Genomic DNA, 20,738 nt, shown 5'->3' on the forward strand with positions numbered 1-20,738 from the left:
CATTGACAGATCTTGAGGGAAGTGACCAGCTCGAGATCCCGGGCCTCCGGGATCACCCTCCGAAGCATTTTGTCAAGGAGAAATCGGCCTTCCCAATTTCACCGCACACAAGTATGAATAATGTACCGCTTATGTAAGGCATAATAATTAGTATATGACAGACATGAAAGAAACATGGAGTAAATCACTAAAACTGTAAGTCTTAATAGCTCTATAAATCATGAAACATTTATAATGTCATGCATATGCATATAAATTTCATATCATGCATAGGTATATGCGTACATAACATTATCAAGCCTCTAAGATCATCCCATCATATCATCTAAGCCTATGTGGGCAAAATCATAAATATATACCAGCTGAACAGTTGGTGGTGCGTATATAATGCCATAACCTTTCCCAATACCCTATATACATATATTATACGCGTATATAACGCCATATGGTCGTGGGTCGATATACATGTATAAATGGATGCAATGCATAATGAAGTAAGTCAATAAGATATCTCGAAATATCACGAGACCTTTGAACTGACAATATAGTAGTAGGACATATGGGGAATCTAGAACATAGTCAACCCTAGTACTTCTAAGAATTGGATCACATATGAAAGTTGTTGTGTCCTTGATCGTTTCATTGTATCATATGGATCATGCTAAAAGGAAAGAAGGAATAGCCTTAACATACCTCAAGTTGTCAATGTAACTCAACAACAAGCATATGATAACTATCGTGCCAGCCCTATAACAAAGAAATACATGCACAACTTAGATGGCGCTAGTATATTACGTATCTCAAAACATAACTCAATTCTAAAATAAAACGGGCAGCATTTCCCCTAATTTTACTGCTCCCTCAAGCCTACTATAGGCAAGATACAAATACAATGCAATCAGCAACTCAAAACCAACCTAATTAAATTTTGGGACCTTCAATACAACAAAAACCCTAAGTATACCATAACACACCCAATCAACAAGTTATCAATTAGCCTGAAACTGCAACGACAAGCGACAAACCTACTACCCTAATACATGTAGCATTTATCCATGCCCTTTTATCCTTCCAAACTCCATAAGTCAGCAACACAATAGGCTAACATGAGTGGACTACAAAATAGTCCACTAAAAGTGGAAAAAATCAAACTCATGGCTTCCGATCATTGTTCTGTAAGTTCTAACTATTGGGAAACAAATTTAGCAACCTTACGTGATATTTAAAGACTTAAATACAGAAATTAGACGTTTCTTAACTATGAAGTACCTTGCAAAACGCGAACTACAAAGAAAAAAGAGAAGCAGTATAATGATACTTACGCCGTAGGGATCGTTCTAATATTATCACTTCTCGATTTCGTACTTGGGATGTTAGTATTCTTTGAGACACTTTAGAAAGCTCAAAAATAGGTTTTTATGGTGTTCTCAGGTCAAGATTTATGTAAAAGTGAAGAGAGAGACGAGCTAAGACTTATATATAATCTTTTGAAAATTCAAAGAGGTGCTAGCTTGACACCCTCGCATTGGCCCATCTTCCAACACTTATATCTTTTTATCTGATTGTCGTATGATCAAACGGTTAAGTGATTTGGAAACTGTATTCGAAGACCTTCATTTTGGTATATAATATGTCATAAAAAGACCTCATATAGCACACGAAATGTATTTCTCAAAAAGCTTTATTACAAGGCAAATCCTTAGTCAGTTTTTCTACAACTCAAATCCAATTTTTCCCAAACATTATATTTTTTTATCAAAACATCATATATAATCATATTATGACTTTAAACTCTTATAGATAATGATTAACAAGTCTCATATTCATTATACGTCACCTTGGGATGCACAGGGTGTAGCAAAAGACAAGGTATCGAAACTCCTTAGAATAGGTTCCATTCAGGAAGTTAATACCCGGATTGGCTGGGTAACATTGTAGTAGTGCCTAAAAAGGGAAATAAATTAAGAATGTGCATAGATTACAAACACTTGAACAAGGCGTGCCCTAAAGATTCTTTTCTTTGCCTAACATTGATCTCATGATCAATGCAATGGCTGGGCACAAGATAGTCAGCTTTCTCGATGCCCATTCTGGGTACAACCAAATCCGGATGGACCCGGGCAATCAAAAAAAACTTCTTTTATCACTAAATTCGGCACCTACTGCTATAATGTAATGTCGTTCAAACTAAAAAATGCCGGTGCCACTTATAAATGCCTAATAAATCGGATGTTGGAAAAACAAATAGAAAAATCAATGGAAGTTTACATTTACGGCATGTTAGTTAAGTCCCTACGAGTATAGGACCATTTGAAACATTTGCACGAAACCATCAACACACTGAAAAAATACATTATGAAGCTAAACTCAGAGAAATGTGCATTCAGGGTCAGATCTGGAATGTTCCTTGGATTCATAGTCTCCAACCGGGAGATCGAGATCAATCCCGACAAAATAAAAGTTATGGAAGATATCACTGTGGTGGACAGTGTCAAGGCCGTTCAGAGGCTAACCAGGCGCATAGCCGCCCTGGGCCGGTTCATATCTAGGTCCTCCGATAAGAGCCATCGATTCTTCTCATTATTGAAAAAGAAGAAGAATAACTTTTTGTGGATCCCAGAGTGTCAACAAGCTCTGAAAGGAACTCAAACAGTACCTTTCGAGTCCACCTTTGCTCCATAATCTGAAGGCAGACGAGCAGCTATACCTATATTTAATAGTATCTGAGATAGCGGTAAGTGGAGTACTAGTACGGGAAGAGGAAGGACGCAATTTCCTATCTATTATGTTCGTATAACTCTAGGTGAGGCCAAAGCAAGGTATCCTCACCTAGAATAATTCGCCCTCGCTTTGCTAAGCGCCTCCAGAAAGTTAAAGCCATATATTCAATGCCACCCCATATGTATCATAACTTCTTACTCACTAAGCAACATTATGCATAAACCCGAGCTCTCGGGCTGTGTCATGCCCCGAATATGATGAGGCATGGCCGGTACCTGGTGCCATACTCGGCTTAAGCGTACCACTCAGCTTAGGGCGATGAGGCCGTATTCGGAATCATATGAAAATATCTTCTCTCTTATCTGAGGGATAAACATACCCAAAAGATCATATACACATATATATAATTATGGAGGCTGATGTCACACCCCAATCTCGGGAGGCGCGACCGGCGCTCGATCGAGTGAACCCAACTGAGCAAGCCTTATCAAACACTTTCTACCCATCTCAATATGAATAAGGAAGTCATGATTTCATTTACTTGGACAATAGGAAAGAGTACATTCAACACTGTTAGTTCATTTTATATCACAACCTTAAACCGTAGTTAAGTTTCCAAGATTCCATACAATTACACTTTAGAGAAGCGAGAGCTAGAATTACAACACAGCTCGTAGACCCATCCAACACCTGTACATAACCCACACATATGTCTATAGAGCCTCTAAGGATGCAAAAGACAAGTGTGACAATGCCAGCAACAAGGCCCTGTCTATACCTCAAAAGTGGATATCTATCGCAAAAGATGTACAACACAACCCCTTTGAAGGAGAAAGGGGCTCACCAAGACTTTGAGAGGAGGATGCTCCGCTACGTGCGATTGGCACTATCCGCTATGGAGCCACCTACATTCATTTAAAAAAATGTAGCGCCCCCGCAAAAGGGACGTTAGTACCATGGAATAGTACTAGTATGTATAACTAAACACCATCCAATTAGAAAGAACAACCATACAAGAGTAAAATAAATCATAAGGACAACAAAGCTTCAAATAAGCATCACATCAATAATATAAGAGGTTCACATAGTTTTCACATAATTTCTGAAATTTTTGGTTGGGGCATTCCTTATCGTTGCATCATCATCCACATTACCACCGCTTCCGTGAGCGGAGTCCGATCATGGCCCGATCGGCTAAGCCGTCTTACCAAAACGTTACTCTTATTTCATTCTCACTTTTCAGTTTCAATTATCAGTACAGTACCACCATGTGTGTATAACATGGCATCTGATCACGGCCCGATCGTCTAAGTTGTCTTACCAAGATGTTACTCTTATTTCATTCTCACTTTTAAGTTTCAATTATTAATACAGTACCACCATGTGCGTAAAACATGGCATCTGATAACGGCCCGATCGGCTAAGCCGTCTTACCAAAGCGTTACCCTTTTCCGTCAATCATCTCACTTCAATCATTGGATTCACATTTCGCATTATTCCCATTTTCAACATTTATCTTGCCATTTAGGATCATCGGCACATACAAAAGCAATTTAAGTTATAAACATAGAGAGAAATTCATCTAGTTCAGCATATTAATCACAATGTAACCTTGACTTGACATTTAGGCATTTAGCACATAGCTCATGTTTTCCACACATCCTCAATTTAAAAAAATAACGCACTAAACACATGGAGAAGCATCTTCCACGTACATTTTCACAACATCAATTTATTTGACATAATAAGTACCACATCAATCGAATTCCGGGCTTACAATAATTGCACGGGCACCATGGAAGCTCAATTTCTAAAAGGAGGGGTTTTAAAGCCATACATACCTTGTTTAAGCTTTCCTTAAGTTAGTACGACGTTCGAGAAATTCTAGCAATCCCAATCTACTTGACACATAAAAAAAATTAACACAAATTAGGAAGGTATTCATGGTTTCAGCTCATTTGAGCCTTTTATCAAATACTAGTTGAGCATCTTGATTTTAAATCTCTTTTACAAGATTTATTTCATTCCCCAACCCAATCTTTACTTATTTATGTTCAACAATCTTCCCACAAACCTAATTTGTACATGCATGTATACATAATACTATTACACCCAACAATCATACCTCAATAACTCATCTCGCAATCTCTACAACACCAACACAACATAGGTTAGGCACCTATGGCTTCCAATCACCATCCCATGAGTCCTAACATATATATCATACTTAAATAATCACCATAGAGTAGTTAGAGATGATATACATACCTCTTGTAGTAAGAATCTTGAGAATCCTCACTTGTAGTATTCTTGATCAATTTGGGGATTTGAATGGGAATCTATGGATTTTCAGGATCAATCCTTGTTAATATAATTATTTAGGAGTAGTAAGCAACTCAAAATACTCCAGAAATATTACCTTGGATCATAGGAGGAAAGTATGGGATGGATTCTCCTTGATAGAGCAAGCCCTAGCTTAAAAAAATGACTTAGAGACTCTCCATACCCGGTCTTGGTGTTTTTATAGGTTTGCTAGGTGCGCGACTGTGGTCAAACCGGCCCAGGACACGGTGGCCGCGCGGGCACCGTGCTCGGGCCGCGTTCGAAGGCAGAAACTATCAGTTTTCCCGCGGCCGCGCCGCAGACGCGTGTTTGACACACATCCGGTAAAATGATCATAATATTCTGTATACACCTCCAAATGACAAACGGTTTGATGAGTTGGAAACTAGACTCAAATAGCTTTAATTTTATAGGTTGTTCATCTTACAACACCTTATATGAATGGAGATATGCTTGTCCAAATTGAGGTCTTATGCGTACTCATTTACAATTTTAGTCTATTATGAAATTTTCCAACTTGGCTTAGACTTAGGCCTCTCGTTAGACCCCAAATCACTTATAATATGACTTATACGCTTATTAACATATCCAATTGATATCCATTGTATCATGAATCCTCAATTGCGCGTGAGATAAAATAATTATCCTACATTGGCACCACGAAATCTTAATTTACTTAGCAAAATTTTCTTGGGCTTTACATTCTCCCCCGCTTAAGATCATTCGTCCTCGAATGAGGATCAAGGTTTATTCATTAGACATCATTATGTAACTTTAGATTTTTCACATCATGAAATATATCAACAGCCCCGAATTTGGCTAACTCATTAAATTTCCGAAAGTTTTGCCAGAGTTTCCTTTGTAACTAGGCCTATCCACCTGTCAGAGGACCCCATATACATATCCTAACAGCATATATATGTTCCATAGACATAACATAACTCGTACAACACCAACCATGGCCGCATAGGCAATATATATAACCAAAATAGAATAGTTTAACATAGATCAAATCAAAAGATAAGAGTTCATAGGAACCAAATGCATACAAGCTATTACATGACTATTCAAACAAATGTGGGCACTTCTTTCTCATTTTTTCCTCGGCTTCCCAAGTGGCTTCCTCAACATGCTAGTTCTACCATAACAGTTCTACCACAACTGGAATTTCTTCATAAGATAGTTCTTCATTAACCTCAATAGCTTTAATTGGCACAATAGCGGATAGATCTTCCACTTCCTTCTTCAACATAGACACATGGAAGACCGGATGTATCAACGACATCTCGGTGGCAGCTCGAGCTTGTATGCCACCTGACCAATCCTCTAAATGATTTTGTATGGTCCGACATACCTCGGACTAAATTTCCCTTTCTTCCTGAATCGCATGATGCCCTTCATTGGGGAAACCTTCAAAAATACCCAATCATCTTCTTTGAACTCCAAATCTCTGCGACGAATGTCCGAATAAAACTTTTGGCGACTCTGAACAGTTTTCAACCTCTCCTTAATAATCTTGACTTTCTCCATGGCCTGATGCACGAGGTCCAGCCCTATCAATTCTACTTCTCCAACCTCGAACCACCCAATGGGAGACCTACATCTCCTATCATACAGTGCCTCGAATGGTGCCATTTGGTTACTAGCATGGAAGCTGTTGTTGTAAGAAAATTCTATGAGTGGCAAATGGTCATCCCAACTACCATTGAAATCAAAAGTACAAGCACGCAACATGTCCCCAAGCGTCTAAATAGTCCACTCTGCTTGCCCATCGGTTTGAGGATGGAAAGCTGTGCTGAGATTTACCTACGTACCTAAACCTTGCTAAAATTTCTTCCAAAAGTTGGCAGTGAACTGAGCCCCTCGATCTGAAATGATTGAAACTGGAGTGCCATGCAACCTGACTATTTATTTGATATACATATGGGCATATTGTTCCGCTGTGTCGGTAGATTTAACTGGCAAGAAGTGCGCTGATTTCGTGAGTCGATCCATGATTACCCAAATTGAGTCAAACTTGCGCGGAGTGCGTGGTAACCCTACCACAATATTCATATTGATCATTTCCCATTTCCACATTGGGACTTCTATGCTTTGTGCCAATCCACCAGGCCTTTAATGTTTGGCCTTCACTTGCTGACGGTTCAGACATTTTGCCACGTAGTCCGCCACATCCCTTTTCATGTTATTCCACCAATAAATTTCCCTGAAATCATTATACATTTTTCGTAGAACCTGGGTGAACGGAATACTAAAAACTTTGAGCCTCAACCATGATTCTTTCCCGAAGATCATCTACATCTGGAACACATATCCGCCCTTGGTACCATAGTGTACCATCATCCATGTCAAGAGAGAAAAGAAATTGGTCTTATGTTTATGAATTCCCCCCTTCAGCTGCGCTAACAAAGTATCATTGTATTGTTTTTCTTTGACCTCTGCTACAAGCAACAATTCAGCCCTATTCTACACCAATTACTCCCCCTTCACTAGAGTTTGCAAGACAAACTCCCAGACTAGCCAACTCGTGAACCTCCCTGGCCAACGGCCTTTGATATGCCTTCAAGTGAGCCAAAATTCCCATAGATTTTCGGCTAAGATCATCCTCTACAACATTGGCCTTTCCCAGGTGATAGAGAATATCGATATCATAGTCCTTGAGTAACTCGAGCCATCTTTTCTGTATCAGATTCAACTCCTTTTGTTTGAAAATATACTGATGGCTCTTGTGGTCCGTAAATACATCCACATGGACCCCTTACAAATAATGTCGCCAAATCTTTAGGGCAAACACCACTGCCGCAAGCTCTAAGTCATAGGTTAGATAGTTCTTTTCATGATTCTTGGGTTGTCTAGAGGCATAAGCGATCACCTGTCCATGTTGCATCAACAGTGGACCATCTATGTCACATTTCTCTTACATAAGACCTCATAGAAATTGAGTTATTCAATAATTTCCATGATATCGTTACAATCTTCTGTGAATACTTGCAACTTGCTCTTCCAAATTCTCAACAAAAAACATTACTGGATGAGTTTTCTTATAGGACCTATGAATCTAAAAAGTTAACAGCATTCACAGTACCACAAGGATTTTACGAATGGAACGTATTACCTTTTGGATATAAAAATGCACCAGGTAGGTATCAACATTTTATGGATAATTACTTCAACCAATTAGAAAATTGTATAATATATATAGATGATATATTGCTATATTCTAGAACAGAGAACGAACATATAAAACTACTAGAAAAATTCATACACATTGTAGAAATATCAGGAATAAGTTTAAGTAAAAAGAAAGCAGAAGTAATGAAAAATCAAATAGAATTTTTAGGTATACAAATAGATAAAAACGGAATAAAAATGCAAACCCATGTAGTACAAAAAATAATTAACTTGAATGAAACACTTGATACAAAAAAGAAGTTACAATCATTTTTAGGATTGGTTAACCAAGTAAGAGAATATATTCCTAAATTAGCAGAAAACTTAAAACCATTACAGAAAAAATTAAAAAAGGACATAGAATATCATTTTGACGAAAAAGATAAAATACATATACAGAAGATAAAAAATATGTGTAAAAAATTACCAAAACTATATTTTCCAGATGAAAAGAAACAATTTACATATATTGTAGAAACTGATTCTAGTGATCACAGCTACGGAGGAGTTCTAAAATATAAATATGATAATGAAAAAATTGAACACCATTGTAGATATTATTCCGGATCATACACGGAACCACAATTAAAATGGGAAATAAATAGGAAAGAACTATTTGGATTATATAAATGTTTGTTAGCATTTGAGCCATATATTGTTTATAACAAATTTATAGTAAGAACAGATAATACACAAGTAAAATGGTGGATAACTCGGAAAGTACAGGATTCAGTAACTACAAAGGAAATAAGGAGACTTGTATTAAATATACAAAATTTTACATTTACAATTGAAGTAATACGGACTGACAAGAATGTTATTGCAGACTACCTATCAAGACAAAGGTACCCAAACAGATGAAAGCCAAGAATCAAAAGACATATTTACAATCCTTACTACTCTATCCTTACAGATGGAGAGTATGGGAAAAAGATTACAACAGCTAGAAAGTCAGCAGCATGACTATAAAAATGCGGAGCTAAGTCGATCGGAAGACTCTAAACTTCCAGAGGTAGAAGGAGACGTTGGGAAACTCCAAAAAACCCATAACACAGTTGCTTTATATACAGCTGCAGGTACAAGCAAACAAGTTAGCAAAAAACCACATATCAATGTAAACCTAAATACCGTATTTGATAAGCCATTTACATCAAAAAAGCCAAGAGAAGCAATAGTTATAGCCCCACAAACTTCAACCTATGCTAATAGCCTACACCACAACAAAAAGGTATATAACCATATTACTCAAACATATATTGAGAATATATATAAAATCCAGACATTTCTGAACCTAAACCCTAGATCAACAACTACTACAGATCCAACACAAGATTATGTAAACCATGGATATCTCAGTTTATAGATTTTCTTCCAATTCTTCTCACCTCATTCATCCTAATTAGGGAATAGCTATGCACTCTTTCGTATGTTATGTGGTGTTTTCTCTTAGTTAGGAATTCATCCTACTCACCTCTCGACACTTGTTGGGATATCTGTGGGAAAGTGTGTTCATCCGCGTATCACTTAACACACCCTTTCTTGAAAGATTCTTAAGGTCTCTCCATTAAGTCCAAATGCAGCCTTTGTTTATTATAGCATCACATTTATTTCTCTTACTCGTTCTACCTTTCTTAATGCCTTGGAACTTTAGTTGAATCGCAATTCCATGATTAACCCATTCAAAAAACTCACAACCCTTCACTTTTGATCCATAGTACTTCCTTGGGTTCCATTGTTCCTGACCCTCTATTAAGAATAAAACCCCCTTTACAAACACTACTCATGGTTTCTAGAACCGTTGCCCCTGTCATTAACATTGCCACGTATGAAGAGTTTTCCTTCCTTAAACTTCTACCTTCCTGGGGTACTAGCGGTCTATCACGAGCATATCCTTTCAGAGAATCACGTTACCCATTATCTCTTTTACTAGGCTACACCCGTCTTCAAAAAAATATTCAAACATCATAGCTACACGGTCTTACTCTTATTTCGTTGTATTTAAGTGACCTCACTATGGACTTCCTCCCACACTAGGGGCGAATGTCCCCGATTTTGATACAACTCTTGAATTTAGCAACTTCAGGGACATATGCCTCATGTCTCTATCCCTCATATATATGTTCGACTATAAGGGAGATTTAAGTCACCATGGTATTAACCTCATAAGTTCTCTGCTCTTATTCAGCCACACAGGCTTAGGATTCCAATTCCTCATGTCAATATCCTTTAGGAGTGTAATATCACTTCATACACTTCTGGATTTTTATAAAGTTCGTTGTACATGGGTCTTCTCATCGTGGGTTCAATTGAATCTCCTTTCATAACATTTTGTCTCCTAGAAGAGACTTGCACTCTCATCATTAATCTCCTGGTCATGTCTCCCATATATCACATGCTTATATAACCAATTTTCTTTCACACCTTAGGATCATTTAGAAACTTCTCACACTACCCACATGTGCTATTCAAGCTTATATATCACTTATCAATTCAATGTTTCTTTGGAGGTGGTAATCATTTTTAACACTTTCCTCGAATAAATTATGCTCATGGTGCAATGTACTTATCCTATATTCCCATACCATTCGTTCAACAAGATACATGTGCCATCTCCTTTGCCTTGGCCCATTGGTCATGCCATATGACAACATTACTTGAAATAGACGAAAGAGCGTTTAAACTTACCTTGAATCTCAATGCATGAGTTAGAAGACAATCTTATAGTCAAGCTTTATTGCACGTTCTGGAGTGTTGAAGAAGGGTAACATTCCTAAATGTCCATGTAGCCTTCAACTTATAGATGTGGTCGACAACACACTGATAAGAAGGACTCTACTAGACACGGCTCCGAGACATCCTAGGACTCTTTAAAACCTTAGACTCTGATACCAAGTTTGTCATGCCCCAATCTCGAGATGCGCGACCGGCGCTCAACGAGTGAACCCAACTGAGCAAGCCTTATCAAACACTTTCTACCCATCTCAATATGAATAAGGAAGCCATGCTTTCATTTACTTAGACTATAGGAAAGATAGTACATTCAACACGGTTAGTTCATTTTATATCACAACCTTAAACCGTAGTTAAGTTTCCAAGATTCCATAAAATTACACTTTAGAGAAGAGAGAGCTAGAATTACAACATAGTTCGTAGACCTATCCAACACCCGTACATAACCAACACATATGTCTATGGAGACTCTGAGGATGCAAAAGACAAGTATGGCAATGCCGGCAACAAGGCCCCGACTATACCTCGAAAGTGGATATCTATAGCAAAAGATGTACATCACAACACCTTTGAAGGATAAAGGGGCTCACTAAGACTTTGAGAGGAGGATGCTCCGCTACGCGCGAGCGGCACTATCCGCTATGGAGCCACCGACATTCATTTAAAAAAATGTAGCGCCCCCAGCAAAAGGGATGTTAGTATTATGGAATAGTACTAGTATGTATAACTAAATAACATCCAGTCAGAAAGAACAACCATTAAGAGTAAAAGAAATCATAAGGACAACAAAGATTCAAATAAGCATCACATCAATAATATAAGAGGTTAACATAATTTTCACATAATTTCTGAAATTTTTGGTTGGGGCATTCCTTATCGTTGCATCATCATCTACATTACCACCGCTTCCTTGAGCGGAGTCCTATTATGAACCGATAGGCTAAGCCGTCTTACCAAGACTTTACTCTTATTTCATTCTCACTTTTCAGTTTCAATTTTCAATACAGTACCACCATGCGTGTATAACATGGCATCCGATCACGGCCCGATCGGCTAAGCCATCTTACAAAGACATTACCCTTTTCCGTTAATCATCTCATTTCAATCTTTGGATTCACATGAATTAGTTTCTCGGCACTTCAGGCCACAATTACCACATTCCATAACTCACATTTCGCATTATTCCCATTTTTAACATTTATCTTGCCATTTAGGATTATAGGCACATACAAAAGCAATTTAAGTTATAAACATAGAGAGAAATTCATCTAGTTCTGCATATTAATCACAATGTAACCTTAACTCGGCATCCTCAATTTACAAAGAATAATACACTAAACACATGGAGAAGCATCTTCCGCATGCAATTTCACAACATCAATTTTTTTGACATAACAAGTACCACATCAATCGAATTCCGGGCTTACAACATTTGCACAGGCATCATGGAGGCTCAATTTCTAAAAGGAGGGGGGTTTAGCCATACATACCTTATTTAAGCTTTCCTTAAGTTACTACGACATTCCGAAAATTCTAGAAATCCCAATCTACTTGAGACATAACAAAATTAAACACAAATTAGGAAGGTATTCATGGTTTCAGCTCATTTGAGCATTTTATCAAATTCTAATTGAGCATCTTGATTTCAAATATTTTTTACAAGATTTCCTTCATTACCCAACCCAATCATTACTTATTTATGTTCAACAATCTTCCCACAAACCTAATATGTACATGCATGTATACATAATACTATTACACCCAAGAATTATACCTCAATAACCCATCTCACAATCTCTACAACACCAACACAACCTAGGTTAGGCACCTAAGGCTTCCAATCACCATCCCATGAGTCCTGACGTATATATCATACATAAATAATCACCATAGAGTAGTTAGAGATGATAGACATACCTCTTGTGGTAAGAATCTTGATAATCCTCACTTGTAGTGTTCTTGATAAATTTAGGGATTTGAATGGGAATGTATGGATTTTCAAGATCAGTCCTTGTTAATATAAGTGTTTAGGAGTAGTAATCAACTTAAAATACTCCAAAAACATTACCTTGGATCATAGGAGGGAAGTATGGGACGGATTCCCCTTGATAGAGCAAGCCCTAGCTCAAAAAAATGACTTGGAGATCCCCATACCCGGTCTTGGGGTATTTATAGGACTACTAGGCGCGCGACCATGTCAAACCATGTCCGGGACGTGGTGTCCACGCTCGTACCGCGCTCGGAGGTAGAAACTTTCAGTTTTCCTGCGGCCGCGCCGCGGACGCGCGTCGGACACAAGTCCAGTAAAATGATCATAACTTTCTTTTTATACACCTCCAAATGACAAACGGTTTGATGAGATGGAAACTAGACTCAAGGAGCTTTAATTTGATAGGTTTAGTATCGCACAACACCTTATATAAATGAAGATATGCTTGTCCAAAGTGAGGTCTTGTGCGTACTCATTTACAACTTTAGTCTATTATAAAATTTTCCAACTTGGCTTAGACTTAGGCCTCTCCTTAGACCCCAAATCACTTATAATATGACTTATACGCTTATTAACATATCCAATTGATATCCATTATATCATGAATCATCATTTGCACGCGAGATAAAATAATTAACCTACCTTGGCACCACGAAATCTTAATTTACTTAGCAAAATTTTTTTGCTGCTTTACAGCTGATGAGGCCGCCATGAACATCTACTGATATACAAACTATACACAACTCCTCTATAGGCCTCTAGAGATAACTGTACTTTACCATAGTCGAGACACGACCTCGACCTACCCATCAAATCTATATATATAAAATGGACTCCAAGGTCTAGACCTGTTAGCTCCAAGGAAGTGGAACTTACCAACCAAGATGATGTTTGAATTTGTCTACTAGCAAGGTCTGTCCAACTATCAATGAGGACCTGCAAGCATGAAATGCAACATCCCTAGCAAAAGGGACGTTAGTACGAAATAATGTATCGACTATGTAAGGAAACAAAATAACTTAAAGCTGAAACTGAACTGATAATATAATAACTGAAAGTAACTCGAAGTCAAAGATAATTTGAAGATATGCTTACCTGTTGATACTGACTGAACTCTCTCAAAATAGTAAGGAAAATAACTGTCTGCCTTGTAAGGCTTGGTATGTGTAATCGCTCTGCCATAGTAGGCTCGCTCATAGGCCATACTAGGCTCTGTATCTCGGCCATTCAGGGCTCGCTCATAGGCCCTCATGTAAGGCCCCATGAGATTTCTACTCAAAAACCCGAATCCCGTAGTGCCATTTTAAAATCATGTGCGGTTCAGACCCTTTGGATAGATCTGTGCATTAAATAGTTAAGGAATAATGTTTTCCAGGAAACTGTGTTTCTGCGGTCCAATATGCGATTGCATAATAGCTATGTGGATCTCATAGTCAACGTAGATCCAGACAGTTTGTTGGTTTATTTGAGGTTAACTATACGGCTAATTATGCGATCACATAATCAATATGCAGGCCGCATAGTCGTCGCAAAATCCCCTGGGAAATTTTGCGAGAAGCAGTTCTACGGTGCATTATGCAACCACGGAACAGGTATGCGGACCGCATTTATGTCGCATACCCAGATAGTTTGTTCAGGTTTTGGGACCATTGTTGCGGTCCACTATGCGGGCCGCATGTCAATTTTGCTATCGCATATGCGATCGCAGATTTGAGTCGGGACTCCATATTTCTAAATTTTAAACCCGACGCCCTGTCGTTATATCTTGTGCAATAGCTCATTTTGAGTCTACTTTTTTGGTGCTTTTAAAGTTAGAAAGAGGGTTTAAGAGAAGGGAAGTGCCTTTCATCAAAATTGCTCCACATATCTTTGTTAAAACATTGAAGATAATCAAGTGAGGCGCCTAAATCTTCATCACAGGAGGTAAGACTTCATCACCTAAGCTCTTAATTTTAAATATAGCTATAAGGGGCCATTAGTGAGGTAATTCATGGGGATAGGGGTGATTACATTGCATGCATGTGTTCTTAGAAGATATAAGGAGATTATAAATAGAGAGGCATGGGGAAGGGCTAGTGTAATCTTGCATAAAATGACCATAAGTCCTTGATGAACACTCAATGCTTGATAAAATGCTCAAGTGAGCTTAAACTATGATTTTTTCCTGATTATGGGTTAAATTGTGCTACATTACATAAATAGATTGAAATGAGAACATTTCGGAATATTATAGGATTAAGGGAAAGCTCAATCGAGGTATGTACAACTAAAACCCTGTCTTTTCGAAATTGAGTTCCGTTGGTGTTTGTGTAAATGCGGTAAGATTAATGTTGGATTGTTATGTTGATTGTTGTTTCACATGAATTGTAGTTGCAAATTTATAGGCGTGAAAGATGTGTCTCAATGTGGTCGAAGTGTTATTTTTGATAACTTGAAAAGGTGCAATGAATATGAATCATGTATTGAAATGCCTAGACCTTAAATTAAGATTGAAACTAAATATGTTGTGCCATCTATGTGGAGTCTCATCTATGCTTACAATTTTATTTCTCTTATGTGCACATATTATCCTAAATTACAAATCTAACATTGAAATTGGGAATGATGTGAGATGTGGCCTAGTGCCAAATATATGATGTGATAGTTGTGGCCCCAAGCACCTATGAAATGATATATGTGAAACAAAGATTGAAATAAGATGATTGACGGAAAAGGAAAATGCCTTGGTAAGGCGACCTAGCCGATCGGGCCGAGATCATATGTCATGCCGTACACATGGTAGTATTGTATTTGTGATTGAAGTGTATGTCTCAAATGAGGAAACCTACCCGATCGGGTCTAGATCGGACTCTACGAAAGATAGCGGTGGTATTGTGGACAATGATGAACTGTATGGAATGCCCCAAAACTAAAAGCTATGGGAAAATGATGTGAAAATTGTATGATTCTTTTATTTGATAATGTTGTGACCATTTTAAGTGTTTGAAGTTATACTTGTGATTTCCTTATTCTTGTATGAAAGTTCTTTCTAAATAGATGGTATTTAGTTATACATACTAGTACTATTCCATGGTACTAACGTCCCTTTTGCCGGGGGCGCTACATTTTTAAATGAATGTAGGTGGCTCCATAGCGGACTGTGCCGATCGCGCGTAGCGTAGTTTCCTCTCAATGTCTTGGTGAGCCCCTTCTTCCTTCAAGGGGTTATGTTGTATATCTTTTGTTGTAGACTTCCACTTTTGAGGCATAGCCATGCCCTTGTTGCCGGCGATGTTATAATTTGTCTTTTGCATCCATAGAGGCTCCGTAGACGTTTGTGTGGGTTATGTATGGGTGTTGGACGAGTCTACGAACTAGGTTGAAATCTTAAACTCTTGTTTCTCTAAATTATAACTCTATGGGATCTTGGAAACTTATCTATGGTCTAAGGTTGTGGTATAAAATGAATCAACAATGTTGGATGTACGATTTTTGCTATTGGCTAAATAAATGAATGCGAGGTTTCTTAATCGTATTGAGATGCGTAGAACTTGTTAGAAAGACTTGCTCAGTTGGGTTCACTCAATTGAGCGTCAGTCTGGCCTCCGGAGGTTGGGTCGTGACAAACTTGGTATCAGAGCCTAAGGTTTTAAAGTGTCCTAGGATGTCTCGGAGCCGTGTCTAGTGGAGTCCTTCTTATCGATATTTTGTCGACCACATCTATAAGTTGGAGGATACTTGGTCATTTAGGAATAACACCCTACTTTGATATTCTGGATCCTGCGGCAAAACCTGTTATGAAACTATTTCCCCTCTAACTAGTGCATTGTTCCATCTTTCAGTAAATGGCACCTAAGAAAAAAGCGAGAATCGGCCAAGGAGCCAATGCCACCTTAGGAGTGGTTGATGAATCACTTCTTGATACTGCGGGTGAGGTAGTCACCCTGCTATCACCTTGTCTGGTTCTTCTATTCCAGAGCAGACTACCCTAGTTCCTACACCTGCAGAGGGTAGCACTATCCCTCCCATTGGTACTCCTATTCCGCCTCCAGCCCCAGCTTCCGGTTCTGGTATTTCTGATGGGGATCTTAGCGGATCTATTCAGATGTTAACCCATCTAGTGGCCTCTCAGGCCTAGAGGTCCAATGTTGCACCCAGTTCATCCAGCCAGCAGGGGATTCCACCAGTTCCAAGATGAATAGATTTCTTCAGTTAGGCCCTCTAGTGTTTTCGGGTTCCAATCCAAAAGAAGACCCTCAGAGTTTTATTGATGAGATGCACAAGACCCTCAAGGTTATGCGCGCAACTGAGATAGAAGGAGTAGAGTTGGCTGCCTATCATCTGAAAGAGGTGGCCTATTCGTGGTTTGAGTTGTGGGAAGATTCCCGTGAGGAGGGGAGCCCTCCGACAAGGTTAAGCGAGTTTGCCGATGCTTTTATAGATCATTTCCTGCCTGTTGAGAGAAGGGCAGCCCATGTAGCAGAGTTTGAAAATCTGAAGCAAGGTAACAAAAGTGTGTGGGAGTATCACATGGAGTTTGCTCACCTGTCCAGGTATACCATTCATATGTTGCATACGATGGAGGGCAACGTATGCCGGTATGTTCAGGGCCTTAATCCTTTGACTATTAATGGGTCTTTTACGGCTGCATTGAATTTCGACATGAATTATGGGATGATGGTAGCATTTGCTCAGGCCACAAAGAACCGTAAACTGAAGAATAGAATGGAGAGAGAGGGTAACAATAAGGCACGGTCTACGGTCAATATGAGAGATTCATTATGTGGGGGAAGATCAGCCTTCAAGGGTGGATCATCAGGGTCGTCCCAGTCTGTTGCAAAGTCTGCAGCTAGTGCATCGTCATTAGGGCCAAGCCAGCAGCAGTGGAGTCGTTTCAGGCCTGGTTAGGGCAACAGGGGATCCCATCAGCGGGGTCAGTTAGGAGAGAAATCCCAACAACAGCAGAGGTCCCCGTGCCCTAGGTGCGGGAAGATGCACTCGGAGACTTGCTATTTGGAGTTGCCTATATGCTATGGATGTGGGATGAAGGGTCATATTCAGAGGCATTGTCGTGTATCCTGCCACGGAGCAGGTAGGGGCACAATTCAGTCATCCAGTCCAGCAACTACTACATCTTCAGCCCCCTCTCCAGCTCGAGGTGCCCTAGCACCTGCTGGGCGTGATGCAGATAGGGATGGTGCGCAGAGTTCAGGAGGACCCAGCCGGTTCTATGCTATGAGTGTTCGCTAGATCGCAAAGGCTTTTCCAGATGTTGTTATAGGTATTATGATTGTCCAATCTCATGATGTGTATGCACTTATTGACCCTAGTTCCACCTTGTCCTATGTTACACCTTTTGTTGCTATAGAATTTGGGATAGAACCGGATCAGCTTCATGAGCTATTTTCGGTGTCTACCCCGGTTGGTGAGTCAATTACAGATGCTCCAGTTTATAGAGGTTGTGTTTTTACGGTACGAGGTAGGGATACCACGACTGATCTAATTGAATTAGGGATTGTCGACTTTGATGTAATAATGGGAATAGATTGGCTTTATTCATGTTTTGCCAAACTCGATTGTCGTACTAGAATAAATGAGGCTTGAATTTCCTAATGAGCCCGTTGTTGAATGGAAGGGAGATAATGTAGGTCCTAAAAGTCGGCTTATTTCTTACCTTATGGCCGTGAAGACGATCAAGAAAGGGTGTATCTATCATTTAATTTGGGTTACGGACACCAATGCCGAGGTGCCTAGCCTTGAGTCCGTGCTAGTTGTGAATGGATTTCTGGATGTCTTTCCAGATGAACTCCCTGGGATTCCACTAGATAGGGAGATCGATTATGGGATCGATGTGATGCCAGGCACGCAGCCTATATCAATTCCACCTTATAGAATGGCACCACCAGAATTGAAGAAGCTAAAAGAACAATTGAAGGATTTTCTAGAGAAGGGTTTCATCCGTCCGAGTGTTTCACCGTGGGGCACACAGGTCTTGTTTATAAGGAAGAAAGATGGGTTGCTACGGTGTGTATTGACTACCGGAAACTCAACAAAGTCACAATCAAAAATAATACCCTCTACCAAGGATAGATGACTTGTTTGATCAATTGCATGGTGCTACGTGTTATCTCAAAAATTGACTTGCAGTACGGGTATCATCAATTGAAGATAAGAGAGCAGGATGTTCCAAAAACAACTTTTAGGACTCGGTATGGGCACTTTGAATTTCTGGTGATGTCTTTTGGGTTAACAAATGCCCCGACAGCTTTCATGGATCTTATGAATTAAGTCTTCAAGTCTTTTATAGACTCCTTTAGATAGTGTCCATTGATGATATTCTTGTGTATTCCCGAAGTCGGGAAGACCATGCTAACCATCTCAAGGCAATTCTACAGACTCTTCAGCAACATCAATTGTATGTAAAATTTTCGGAATGTGAATTTTGGATTGAATCTGTCGCGTTCTTGGGTTATGTCGCCTCCAGGGAAGGAATTATGGTAGATCCTCAAAAGATTGCGGCAGTGAAGAATTGGCCTAGACCTACCACTCCAACAGAGATTCGCAGTTTCTTCGGTTTGTCCAGGTACTACAGGAGATTTGTGGAGGTGTTTTCTACTCTTGTCTATCCATTGACTAAATTGACGCAGAAAGTAGTTAAATTCCAATGGTCCGATGCTTGTGAAAGGAGTTTCAAAGAATTGAAATCAAGATTGACTACAACACCGGTGTTAACCCTGCCAGAGGCTACAGAGGGATTTGTGATGTATTGCGATGCTTCAAGGGTCGGGCTTGGGTGTGTGTTAATGCAACACGACAAGGTTATAGCTTACTCTTATAAGAAACTCAAGAATCATGTAAAGAACTATCCAACCCATGACTTAGAGCTTGCGATAGTGGTGTTTGCGCTAAAGATTTGGCGACATTATTTATATGGGGTCCATGCGGATGTATTTACGGATCACAAGAGCCTTCAATATATTTTCAAGCAGAAGGAGTTGAATCTGAGACAAAGATGATGGCTAGAGTTACTTAAGGACTATGACATTGATATTCTCTATCACTTGGGAAAGGCGAATGTTATGGGAAGTTTGGCTCATTTTAAGGCGTTTCAAAGGCCGTTGGCTAGGGAGGTTCACCAGTTGGCTAGTTTGGGAGTTCGCCTTGCGGACTCTAATGAAGGAGGAGTGATTGTGCAGAATAGGGCTGAATCATCGCTTGTAGCGAAAGGAAAAGAGAAGCAACTAAACGATCCATTGTTAGCACAACTAAAATAGGGGATTCATAAACACAAGACCACAACCTTTTCCTTTAGCATGGATGATGGTACCCTACAATACCAAGGCCGCGTATGTGTTCCGGATATTGACGGTATTCGGGAAAGGATCATGGCAGAAGCTCACAATTCCAGGTATTCCGTGCAGCCAGGTTCTACGAAAATGTAACAAGATCTCAAGGAAATTTATTGGTGGAACAACATGAAAAGGGTTGTGGCGCCCTTTGTGGAAAAATGTTCGAATTGTCAGCAAGTGAAGGCCGAACATCAAAGGCCCGGTGGATTGGCCCAAAGCATAGAAATTTCAATATGGAAATGGGAGATGATTAATATGGATTTTGTGGTAGGGTTACCGCGCACTCCGCACAAGTTTGACTCAATTTGGGTAATCGTGGATCGACTCACGAAATCAGCACACTTCTTGCCAGTTAAATCTTTCAACACATCGGAACAGTATGCTCAGTTGTATATCAAAGAAATAGTCAGATTGCATGGCACTCCAGTCTCAATCATTTCTGATCGAGAGGCTCA

The 20,738-nt window shown here is 39.4% G+C and overlaps 1 protein-coding gene across 1 annotated transcript; it reads left to right on the forward strand.

Moving 5' to 3' along the window:
* Window positions 1-17,128: 17,128 nt before the first annotated feature.
* Window positions 17,129-19,950, forward strand: LOC138868806 (uncharacterized). The gene is made up of 3 exons (XM_070146378.1): window positions 17,129-17,837; window positions 18,736-18,923; window positions 19,252-19,950. Exons 1-3 carry the CDS (start codon window positions 17,129-17,131, stop codon window positions 19,948-19,950), a joined length of 1,596 nt encoding a protein of 531 aa, XP_070002479.1.
* Window positions 19,951-20,738: the final 788 nt, after the last annotated feature.

Source organism: Nicotiana sylvestris, chromosome 5 (genome assembly GCF_000393655.2).
Source record: "Nicotiana sylvestris chromosome 5, ASM39365v2, whole genome shotgun sequence".
Lineage (NCBI taxonomy): Eukaryota > Viridiplantae > Streptophyta > Magnoliopsida > Solanales > Solanaceae > Nicotiana > Nicotiana sylvestris.